This window comes from Schistocerca serialis, chromosome 3 (assembly GCF_023864345.2).
Source record: "Schistocerca serialis cubense isolate TAMUIC-IGC-003099 chromosome 3, iqSchSeri2.2, whole genome shotgun sequence".
Lineage (NCBI taxonomy): Eukaryota > Metazoa > Arthropoda > Insecta > Orthoptera > Acrididae > Schistocerca > Schistocerca serialis.
Genome location: NC_064640.1, coordinates 309,180,381 through 309,193,061, shown reverse-complemented (window position 1 = coordinate 309,193,061; position 12,681 = coordinate 309,180,381). Strand labels below are relative to the sequence as shown.

Sequence of the window (12,681 nt, the reverse complement as noted above, 5' to 3'; positions counted from 1 at the left end):
TTCCTCCCTCCTTAAGAGAACAGCGTCTCGGTGTTACGTCCTCCTAGTCCAGGAATGAGTCATCAGTCCTGCATACTCCAACTCCTGATGGCTGATTTCGCCCTGGTGGTGATCTCCTTAGAACTTCTTTTGCTGCTACGCTCTATGTCACCTTTCCGCTTGTTGCCTGACGCTGGAGCTTCGAATTTGCCTTGGGTTGCAGGATCCTTACAGGGCTTCATTCGAAGGACGTGGACCACATCGCTGACCTTTCGTCGTCTTGTGTCGGGGTCGAAATCTTCAACTGCGTAAGTAACATCAGACAACTGTCTTACAACCTTATAAGGTCCAAAGTAGCACCTGAGGAGTTTCTCAGAGAAACCAACCATCCAAACAAGAGTGAAGATCCAGACATGGTCACCAGGCTGGTAGACAACAGGGTGGTGGCGCGCATCATACCTAGGGCGATCGTTTTCTTTAGCCTGCAGTGTGCAGAGTCGAGCTAACTGCCGAGCTTCCTCAGCTCTGGTTAAAACCTGGCCAATGTAGTCGTCGTCCACCTCATCAGAAGTAATGGAAACATAGAGTCCATCGTCTTAGTCGCCTCACGACCATGCACCAGGAAAATGGCATAAATCATGTGGTGTCTTGACATGTGGAATAATCGGATCTACTGCCGGATGTTTGTGTCAGAGCGACAACAACATCTGGCAGTAGACCCGATTATTCCACATGTCAAGACCTCGCCGGGAAAGCCTGAAGAGTTACATGTGGTGTCTTGTTTGGCAGTGTTGTAGGCAAATGTCACGAAAGGTAGCACCTCATCCCAATTGTTCTGCTCAACATTGACGAACACTGATAGCATGTCGGCCAAGGTCTTATTAAGGCATTCAGTAAGCCCATTAGTTTGTGGTTCATAGGCAGTCATCATGTGATGAGTAACGTTACACCGACAGTTTATCTCTGTCACAAGTTTCGATTGAAAAACTTTCCCTCGATCTGCAGTTAACGGTCTCAGGGCACCGTGTTTTAATACACTGTCTTCCACGATGAATTTGGCTACCTCGATTCCTTCGGCTGTTTTCACGGCTTTTGTAATGGCATAGCGTGTCAGATAATCAGTGCAAACAATAATCCATCTATTGCCACTAGCAGATGTTGGAAATCATCCGAGGAGGTCAATCCCAACACGCTGGACAGGCGTTTCGGGTGGTGGAATTGGTATGAGTTGGCCAGATGGTTTCTGAGGAACTACCTTTCTCCTCTGGCACTCTCGACAGTGCAACGCATAATGACGGACACTCCTAAATAAACCTGGCAAGAAAAATCTCTTGCGGATTCTATTGTACGTATTAATAAATCCTGAATGTCCGGCCTCAGGTGTGTCATGGAAGTTCTGTAGAACATCTAAGCGCATGTGTTTAGGAATCACTGGTAGCCACCTCTTTCCAAAGGGATCAAAGTTTTTCTTGCAAAGTAATTCATTAACTACATTAGATTGTCCTTTCACATTCTCTGACCGATTTAAGGCAAGCATAATTTGAGATATCTTGGAGTCCTCCTCCTGCTCAGCGGAGAGATCCTGGAGTGCAGCGAGACAGTCACTATCTTCATCAAAGTCTTGATGGTCTGGCACAGGGTTTCTTCAGAGGCAGTCGGCACCTTGGTGTTTTCTTCCACTTCTGTACACTATGGTAATGTCATACTCTTGAAGATGTAGTGCCCACCTAGTGAATCGTCATGTTGGATCCTGAAGACCTGTCAACCAACGAAGTGGATGATGGTCTGTAACAACTGTGAATGGCCTTCCATACAGATACTGTCGAAATTTCGACATGACCCAGATCACAGCAAGACATTTTCTTTCTGTAGCTGAGTAGTTTCTCTTGGCTTTTGTAAGTGTCATTGAAGCATAGGTTATAACTTTCTCTTTTCCATCCAAAATTTGCACCAGAACAGCACCGATCCCATACCCGCTGACATCTGTGTGTAGTTCTCTAGGTGCTCTCTCATCATACAAAGCAAGTACAGAGTCAGTCGTCAGAGCTTTCACAGCACATCAAAAGAATGTTGTTGAGCACCACCCCAGATAAATTTAGTATCAGCTTTTAACAACTCTTGGAGTGGCCTGGCTATGATACAAAAGTCTTTGGTAAAATGACGGTAATAATAACATAATCCGAGGAAGCTTCTCACATCTCGAATACTTTTAGGAATAGGAAATTCTGTTATAGAACTCACCTTTTCTGGGTCTGGCCACACACCTTTGTTTGACACATGGCATCCAAGTATTTTGATTGTGGTGTTACTGCCAGACACCACACTTGCTAGGGGGTAGCCTTTAAATCGGCCACGGTCCGCTAGTATATGTCGGACCCGCGTGTTGCCACTGTCAGTGATTGCAGACCGAGCGCCGCCACACGGCAGGTCTAGAGAGACGTCCTAGCACTCGCCCCAGTTGTACAGATGACTTTGCTAGCGATGCTACACTGACAAATACGCTCTCATTTGCCGAGACGATAGTTAGCATAGCCTTCAGCTACGTCATTTGCTATGACCTAGCAAGGCGCCATTACCAGTTTATATTGAGATTATAATTTATGTATCAAGAGTGATGTTCTCCAATTATGGATTAAAGTTAAGTATTCCAGCCGCTACGTTCTTTTCTTCATAGTATAACTCCAAACTCCGTGAATTGGCTCCTGCCAATTCACAACATTGATTTCTTTTGCTCCAAAGATACACTTTCTTGGATTAAGTGTCTCCAACAAGACGGACTAAAACTTAAGAACAGCCCTCAGTCTTTTTATATGTTCATCGAATGTCTCTGAGAACACTATAATGTCATCTAAATAACAAAGACAAATCGTCCACTTCAGGTGAATTAGAAGATTATCCATCATCCATTCAAAAGTTGCTGCTGTATTACACAAACCAAACAGCATTGCCTTAAACTGATACAGGCTCTCAGGGGTGATGAATGCAGTTTTCTCATGATCAGCCTCATCTACTTCGATTTGCCAGTATCCAGAGTACATGTCCATGGTTGAGAAAAACTTAGTCTCCTACAGATAATATAGTGTATCATCAATTCGTGGAAGGGGGTAAACATCCTTTTTAGTTATCTTATTAAGCTTCCTGCAATCAACACAAAAGCACCAACTGCCAATCTCCTTCCTCATGAGCACCACTGGTGATGACCATGGGCTCTGCAAAGGCTGAATGGTGTCATTCTTCATCATTTTCTCTACCTCATCATGAATTATTTGATGTTCCATTGCTGACACATGGTATGCTCTCTGGCTTATTGGCCGATGGTTTCCAGTGCTAATCCGGTGCTACACCGTCAATTTGTCTAATTTGCTCTTCACCTGTGGATTGAAGCATTCAGAGAACTCTTGAAGAATAGCAAGGAGGGTCAGGTGTTCCTTAGTGGTGATAGTCGAGTCACAAGATCTTATCTCTTAGTGGTAGTGCTAATTTCGCTCACAGACTCGGCATGAGAGGTTTCTATGATGCTCAGCTGTTCTTCAATTAACAGCTCAGCATGTGCTACGCACTTGCGTCTTGAAAGAATCTGCGGTTCTCGGCAACAGTTAACTATCCACAATTCACCAAATCCATTCTTAAACGAGACGACAGAGGCTGGGATGACCAAGTTATTCATCAGTGGTATGCTTCTCTTACATTCCACTGCAAGATCTATGAGTTGATGCATGGGATGATACGTGACAGTTACCTTTCTAGCGCTGACTGCAGGAATGATCACTTCATCCAGCACACAGTCTCCTCACACTCGGATACATACCTCCCTGTCCCCAGTATCTCATCTCATCTAGCATAATCTTCGAGCAACCACAATCTATTATTGCCTGAGAAGCTTTCAAAAAATCCAATCCTAGAATGACGTCATGACTACACTCTTGTAAGACAATGAATTCTAAGGGCTGTGTATGGCCACTTATAGCCACACGAATGGTACATCTTCCCGTACATTTTACATATTTCCCATTAGACACCTTCAGCAGGGACATTTTGTTGTCGACAAATACGGTTTTCTGTAATGGGTGACGGTACTTCTCCAAAATGACTTAATATGATGCTCCAGAGTCCAGAAGAGCTTGGGCTGGTCGGTCACCCATGAGGATATCGACGTAGTTTCCTATCATTTTTGTAGTTATCGACGGTGGAGGACTTTTCTCTTCGGTGGCCTCACCTCCAAGGAAGGTTGCACCCTTTAGTTTTCCAGGTTGTGGTGGCTAGGTGATTGGCTGGAGCTCTAAATGGCGATGGAGACCTGGATTGGCGTGTTGGGGAGCGTCCTCTCCAGTGACTAGTTCGCGGTAATGGTGACTATGTTGTCCTGCACCCACATCTTCTTGTTCATCTTCGTCGTCCTGGAGTTGGTGTCGGCTAAGATCACTCTGCTATCTTCTGGTGTGGGCGTCATCAAATATCCGCCGCCTTTCTCAACAATAGCACACCATATGTCCTGGTCGTCCACAGTGGAAACAAACTGGTTGGTTATCCTGGGTCCTCCAGACGTCAGTCTTCCATGGTGCCCAAACAGGTTCCTCATGCGGCATTGCAGGAACGTAACTCTGCCTAGGCCTCAATTTTTTACCATTTTAAAGGGAAATGAAGGATGAGAGACTGGGTTCAACGTCTGTTCCACTTCCTCCCTTATGACCTCTTGAAGCATTTCGATTTTTTGCTCGCTGTGCAGTCCAAGTGCCTTCTGAACTTCCTCTCTCACTATCTGATGAAGAACACTTGTGAAATCAGTTGCTTCCTCCATCACAGACATCGACACAACATTTGGAAACTGTTCAAACTTCTTGCGTGTAATTCTTTTTTGATGCATTGTCTCGATATACTGGCACCATTTTATGATGTCATCTGCTGTCAAAACCTCCTTGATACATGTCCTCAGCAATCTTATCTTCCTCCTCCATTCTAGGATCCACTATTTTACACAGCTCTTGAATGTAGGATGCTGTAGTTTCTCCTGGATGCTGTGCCCTGCACTTTAATTTATCTTCAGCCTTGCACTTCTGTCATCACGTGTCGCCGAAATACTTGCGCAGTTCCACCTGGAATACTTCCCAACTTGTGAACTTCTCCTTATTGTTCTCATACCATTGCTTGGCAGCGACCTCCAAGTAGAAAAATACGTTAACCAAAGACACGGTGTCATCTCATTTGTTAAATCTGGCTATACCCTCATATACCTTCAGCCACTTGTTTGGATCTTTGCCATTGTCACCAGAGAACCCAGAAGGATGTCTCATGTGGTGGCACACAGTTGCTGTCATCGTAATGTCCTCTTCTTCTTCTGTCTCCGATAGATTGTGACCTGTTGAATATGGCTTGAACTCGGGTTTCTCACCACGTAAACGGCAGCTCTGTCGTGGCCTGATGGGAGCCACTGTCGATAATGTGCACTATCACAAGTTCCAAAACCCAGCGTCTCCGCCAGAATAATGTCACACAGAAGAAGGTGTAATTAGATGAATGACAAACACTAACTTCACTTAACGAAGGTTTATTCAGCACTTGCACATACAAGAGTGTGCAGCGAACTGCCTCCAGCCTGAACACACACACACACACACACACACACACACACACACACACACTCTATATATACAGCTACAGAACATTCCAGTACAATGATTTCCGACATTTGTGGTTACTTCTAGAATTTACTCTAACCGAATATAGAAATTAAATTTGTACAGTCCAGGTGAGTTTTGAACTCACGACCCTCCATGGAACAGTTTAGTATCATAACCACTACACCACGGTGCTATTCAGCTCCTTCTGCGATAATATACTTTATTTCTTTTCCTTTATAAAACCTTCCAAAATTACAAACTATCTGATAGATGTTTGAAAATTAAAAAAAAAGTAAAAGATAAAAGACTGACAAATAAATAAAAGATCAATAAATAAATCGAATATTTGTTCTTCAACAAAGCAACAAAAAGTACATTTGTTTTATAAATGACGAAGGACTAGAGAAATCAATGCCTTTGGATTTCAAATTTATCTATTACTCATAACCAACAATGAATCTGTTTTGTTTAAACATCTTTATTTCTCATTAATAAACACTAATTTTCATCTGTATTCATTATTCACCATTCGAATATATAACATGGACAACAACTTCCTTAATTTTATTATATGAGCAACAGAATCAAAATATTGCAGGTTATCCACATCAGTGTCCAGCCAACAGCCATTGCTTGCGTTCTGAGTTATTAACTTCTGTGAACTCTATACATCCCACAGTATTCATTCTGTTCCTCTATATCAAGTCTGTGCGAGTGCTCACTTCATTAAATTAATTCTGCTGATTTAACAGTATTTTCATCACGACTGCTTGTGTGGATCACACTATGCTCCTAGAAAATCTCAAGAATTTTGCTGGTAACTGGTTTTCACCCTAATGCAAAGTGATTCATAAAAAAACTTAGGGAGTGCACACAATGAAACAGCATTTCAGAAAGGGGGAAAATCACCACCTGTGCACCATAGCTATCGATACTGGGTCCTCTTTTGTGCTTCGTACATATAAATCATCTTTCATCATACAAGGTGTGATTCGCAAGTTACAAGACTGAGTGGTGGAGCGCGCATGGACCAGTTCTGCCGGGTGGGGGAAGTAGTGGGATTTGCGGGGGGTTCAGGGAACGAAATAACGCTGCGGCAGTTGCCTCCGGAACCATGGGGAGTGTGCATCGCTTGCAGTGTGAGTGCATGTCATTGACCTCGGTCAAAAAGTGGGAGATGCGAAAATGGAGCAGCACTTGGAACAGTGTTATGCGATTAAGTTTTGCATGCAACTGAACAAAACCGCCACGGAGACTCTTGGTATGATTCAAGAGGCCTTTAAGGAAGAAGCCATGTCCCATGCAATGGTTTTCATGTGGCACAAATGTTTCAAAGATGGCCGCGGGAATGTTGAAGACGATGACCGCTCTGGGAGGCCATCATCAAGCTGAAGTTTCGGTCAAGTTCAACGTGACAGCACTGCCGCAGCCACCCTACAGCCCTGACTTGCCTACAAGTGACTTTTTCCTCTTCCCCCGAATCAAGACAGGCCTAAAAGGGAAGCGATTCGACTCCATCGACGCCAACCAGCAGGCTTCGATGAGAGCCCTCGACAGCATGACGCCTGAGGCCTTCCAGAAGGGCTACGAACAGTGGAAGACATGTTGGCAGTGCTGTGTTGATGCTGAAGGATCATATTTTGAAGAATTTTAGTCTGCAGTAGGTAAATGTCCAATAAATTTCGAGTTATGAGTTAAGTCTTGAAACTTTTGAATCACATCCTGTATATATGTGCAAGAAGCAGAAATAGGTTTCTTTGCTGACAGCACAAGTTTTATAATTAATCCTAATGGAGTAACTTCAACATTTGAGAATGTAAATATTTTATTGAAAATTAGTATCTGGTTCTCTGCAAATGTACTGTAACTTAATATAAATAAAATAATACATTCAATCCAGGGCTGCACAATGCACACCACACAATTAGAAATAATCAACAAGGATGAATCAGTAAATGCAACCAAATATTCTAAATTCTTAGGTGTTCATACTGATAGAAACCTGAACTGGAAGTCAAATGTTACAGAGCTTCCTAAATCTCAAATCCCTGCAACTTTTGTGTTACAGATATCAAATTTCGAGATGAAAAATCAAAAAGCTGACTGGCTCTGCATTTTCTCATTCACTAATGTCTTATTGTATCATATTCTGAGGTAACTGAGCTTTGTGGATGAAAGCATTTGTTGAACAGAAACATGCAATAAGGATAATATGAGGTGTCCACTCCAGAACCTCTTGTAGAGAGCTCATTACAATGTTGGGCATACTGACAACAGCCCAAAGTAAATTTACTGCCTTACAAAGTTTGTAGTCAACAATTAATCACAGTTTGAAAACAATAGTGACATTAAAAAGTATAATACTAGCACAGTAAAGAAAGGAATCAAGTATTCCACCATAAAAGTCTTTGACCACCTACCTGGTGGTGTAAGGAATTAAATACATTATAAAATTAGCTTTATACACAAACTGAAACCATATTTAATTGATTACTACTTCTACTCCACAGAAATATTTCTTAGTTAGTAGCAAAGTGTGGTTAAGAGACAAAGAGTGAAATCAAATATACACTCCTGGAAATGGAAAAAAGAACACATTGACACCGGTGTGTCAGACCCACCATACTTGCTCCGGACACTGCGAGAGGGCTGTACAAGCAATGATCACACGCACGGCACAGCGGACACACCAGGAACCGCGGTGTTGGCCATCGAATGGCGCTAGCTGCGCAGCATTTGTGCACCACCGCCGTCATTGTCAGCCAGTTTGCCGTGGCATACGGAGCTCCATCGCAGTCTTTAACACTGGTAGCATGCTGCGACAGCGTGGACGTGAACCGTATGTGCAGTTGACGGACTTTGAGCGAGGGCGTATAGTGGGCATGCGGGAGGCCGGGTGGACGTACCGCCGAATTGCTCAACACGTGGGGCGTGAGGTCTCCACAGTACATCGATGTTGTCGCCAGTGGTCGGCGGAAGGTGCACGTGCCCATCGACCTGGGACCGGACCGCAGCGACGCACGGATGCACGCCAAGACCGTAGGATCCTACGTAGTGCCGTAGGGGACCGTACCGCCACTTCCCAGCAAATTAGGAACACTGTTGCTCCTGGGGTATCGGCGAGGACCATTCACAACCGTCTCCATGAAGCTGGGCTACGGTCCCGCACACCGTTAGGCCGTCTTCCGCTCACGCCCCAACATCGTGCAGCCCGCCTCCAGTGGTGTCGCAACAGGCGTGAATGGAGGGACGAATGGAGACGTGTCGTCTTCAGCGATGAGAGTCGCTTCTGCCTTGGTGCCAATGATGGTCGTATGCGTGTTTGGCGCCGTGCAGGTGAGCGCCACAATCAGGACTGCATACGACCGAGGCACACAGGGCCAACACCCGGCATCATGGTGTGGGGAGCGATCTCCTACACTGGCCGTACACCACTGGTGATCGTCGAGGGGACACTGAATAGTGCACGGTACATCCAAACCGTCATCGAACCCATCGTTCTACCATTCCTAGACCGGCAAGGGAACTTGCTGTTCCAACAGGACAATGCACGTCCGCATGTATCCCGTGCCACCCAACGTGCTCTAGAAGGTGTAAGTCAACTACCCTGGCCAGCAAGATCTCCGGATCTGTCCCCCATTGAGCATGTTTGGGACTGGATGAAGCGTCGTCTCACGCGGTCTGCACGTCCAGCACGAACGCTGGTCCAACTGAGGCGCCAGGTGGAAATGGCATGGCAAGCCGTTCCACAGGACTACATCCAGCATCTCTACGATCGTCTCCATGGGAGAATAGCAGCCTGCATTGCTGCGAAAGGTGGATATACACTGTACTAGTGCCGACATTGTGCATGCTCTGTTGCCTGTGTCTATGTGCCTGTGGTTCTGTCAGTGTGATCATGTGATGTATCTGACCGCAGGAATGTGTCAATAAAGTTTCCCCTTCCTGGGACAATGAATTCACGGTGTTCTTATTTCAATTTCCAGGAGTGTAGTTAAGTATAAATCACTGTATGCGCAGCAAAAAGAAACAATACAACAAAACAAACCATAGATTAGGAATTATGTAAATGATCAGCAATTGTCATATTTTCTTCCAGCTGGAAAAGTGTACGCTAACTGTAAAACTGGCTTTTTTTTTTTTACATTCCACCTTTTTCTACAGCTTTCAAATAGACAACATTTTTATTTTGAAGTACTAAGGTTTGTTGCATTAGTTCTGAAGAAAAGGGAATTAAATCAGAATCTGTCAGCTACTAAAAGAGACAGCGAAAGAATAGACTAACTGATACAGAATCTCATGAGGTTTTGCTTTGTAATTTCCAGCCTGGTAGTTGCAGTGTGCATCTTGGCATCAGCATCATCATAACATGGCCACAAATTGTTTTGTCTGTTGTAACTTCTGCATGGTATCTGGTAATCTGAATGGTATCTCGTAAGAGTTTGTTTTAATGGTCTGGCAAGAAGTTGTTATCAGGTACAAGACAGAAACTTCAACAAAAAGAAAAATTCGTTTCTGGTACAAAACATTTTGTTGTACACACGGTCAATGGCATGGGGAGGAAGATTTTTTTCCACAGAAATTGGTTTTTAGTGAAGAAGCCAAGTTTAATGTGTCAAGATGAATTGTCACAAAATATACATTTGTGACAGAAAAATTATCATGTGACAAAGGAATACCACCACTTCCCTAAACTGAATGTGATTTGTGATACATCTTTGGTCAATTTTTCTTTGTGGGGGCAATCATACTGGTGTGATGTACCTGGACACATTGCAATAATGGTTTATGCCATAATTACGAGTCACCAACTTTTCTATCTCCATGTCCTCTTACTTAATGAGTATGTTGAGTGGGACCTACTTCAGTTGCTGAACTGCATATAGAGGCTGTTTTTAAAATTTAACAACTACGAAATGGCTTTGTTTTCTATCTGAGAAATGCAACTACAGCCAATTCACAGAATTTTCTGTGACAGCATATACTTTGATTTACTTAATCCTTTGACTGCTCTGGACGTGTTAACGCACGTGCCTTTGTGCCTGTCTCTGTGAGCTCTGAATGTGTTTATGTGTGCCACTAGTCCTTCTACCTGGTACTCTGAATGTGTCTACCTGTAGACACGTTCAGAGTACCAGGTAGAAGGACTGGTGAACATGTTCAGAGCACACAGGGACAGGTACAAAGGTGCGCGCGTTAACATGTCCAGAGCAGTTAAAGAGTCACAGTAATTTCCAATCTCATGTTCAATGAACTACTGTTGCCATTTCTTCTGACTTAATCAATATTGTCAACAACAAATCCCCCAATGGAGTATATGTAAAGGGATGGCAGAGTTGGAATTCTGAAACTATACATCTACAATCAATGTAACTGTGTATACATAACACTCCATAACACTGCACAAATTATTAGAATTCCTATATCCCATGAATGGTAGAACGGCAACAGATGCACATTAGTGTTGTTGGTGTTAAGTGTTGTTACCAGGCCTGGTAGGGTATATAAAGGATACAAACTGTGTCAGATGTTGAGTGATCACTGTGAAGGATGTGGAGATCCTGCAAAATCATATGAGACAGCATTATCAGCACCTAACAGTGTTTGAAAGGGGCCTTGCTGGTTGAATCATACAATATCCAGATTTGTGGGGCATTTGGATGTGACAGTGGTCCAATGTTGGACTGTATGGGAATGTGAGGGCAGGAATACTGGTCAGCAAGGTTCCAGTCGACCACATTTGACCACCAGGGAGGATCACAGTACTGTGCACCAACACCAAAGCACACTGTAACCCCTTCATGTCTGTCCCTACAACCCAAGGACAAGTACGGTCCTCCCTGCAATACTCTGTGTCATCACACGCCATTGGCCAGACACTAGTGGCAACTGGACTAAGGAAATACCATCCTGTGTGTAGGCTGCCATTAACAACATAAACAGCTGTGTGTGGAGTAGAGCACTGATAGGCAAGCATGGATTGCTGATGAATGGCATTGCACTGTGTTCAGCAATGAATTGCAGTACTGCTCTACCATCATCGGCGAGTATGGTGGCGCCCCAGGAAGGTGTCCCATTCTTCCGTTGTTTTGGAGTGTAAAGTAGTATTAACCTGGAGTCATGGTGTGAGCAGCCATTGAGTATGGCTTCAGGTCACGCCTCATAGTTACTCTCATGCAACAGTATCGTGGTGACATTTTTCAGCAAGATAATAGCAAGAGTCTCTATGAACTGTCTGTCTGACACTGAGATACTCCTGTGGCCAGCAAGACCCTCACATTAGTACACGATTGAACATGCAGCTCAAACATCAACTCCATCTGAGTGCTAGTTGCCTGGATATTAAGGACCATTTAGATGTATGATAGCTTCCATCAGGAAAGGATATAATGGCTTTATAACACCCTTCCCACCCAAATCAGTGCATGCATTTAGGCCAGAGGGAAAGCAACATGGTACTGAAAGTGGATCAAATTCTATTTGACTTTTATTTGATTTTGCAAAAACTGAAGTAATATCACAAACCCTCTCACCCCATTAAGTGTTATTTCATTTCCTCCTCCCCCTCTGTGTGTTTCACTTTTTTGTCAGGCAGTGTGTAATACCTGAAGGAGAAATGATGTACACTATCCTTCAGTTATCTTTATTGAGGTACAGAAAGGAGTAAGGCATTCAGCAATAAAAGTCTTTAACCCCGTAACTACTGATGTGAACAGTGTGACAGATAATAATAAAAAATTTTCAAACACAAAATCATAACACGACTTCAATTTCAAAAATTTTATAAAGGCAATCATGTAAAATGTCAGCATATAGCTACATTTTGAGATGAGAAACTTTGTTACATGAACATTCTACATTATAATATGAGATTACAATTGTAGTCCACGAGACATGCAACTAACTCAATACTATAAAAATGGTTTTCTTTGTACCTGGAGTCATCCTGCAAAGCATCAGTTATTTCCTTAATATCAGCCTGTGTTATCGTTCCAGTAGGTGCAATGCTTTTGAAGTGGTAAAATAAATCTGCATGTTCCAACAGTAGTTCCTATAATTAGATAAATACAGAACATGTACACAT

General features: G+C 43.4%; 1 protein-coding gene across 5 annotated transcripts in view; it reads right to left on the bottom strand.

Annotated features, from left to right (window-relative positions):
- The window catches only part of LOC126470106 (rho GTPase-activating protein 190), a 293,491-nt gene that overhangs the window by 205,045 nt on the left and 75,765 nt on the right, over window positions 1-12,681 (bottom strand). For all 5 annotated transcript variants that reach the window (XM_050097683.1, XM_050097685.1, XM_050097686.1 and 2 more), the window contains exon 8: window positions 12,533-12,648. In XM_050097683.1, the coding sequence (XP_049953640.1) occupies window positions 12,533-12,648 (116 nt within the window). The remainder of the gene's footprint in view (window positions 1-12,532; window positions 12,649-12,681) is intronic.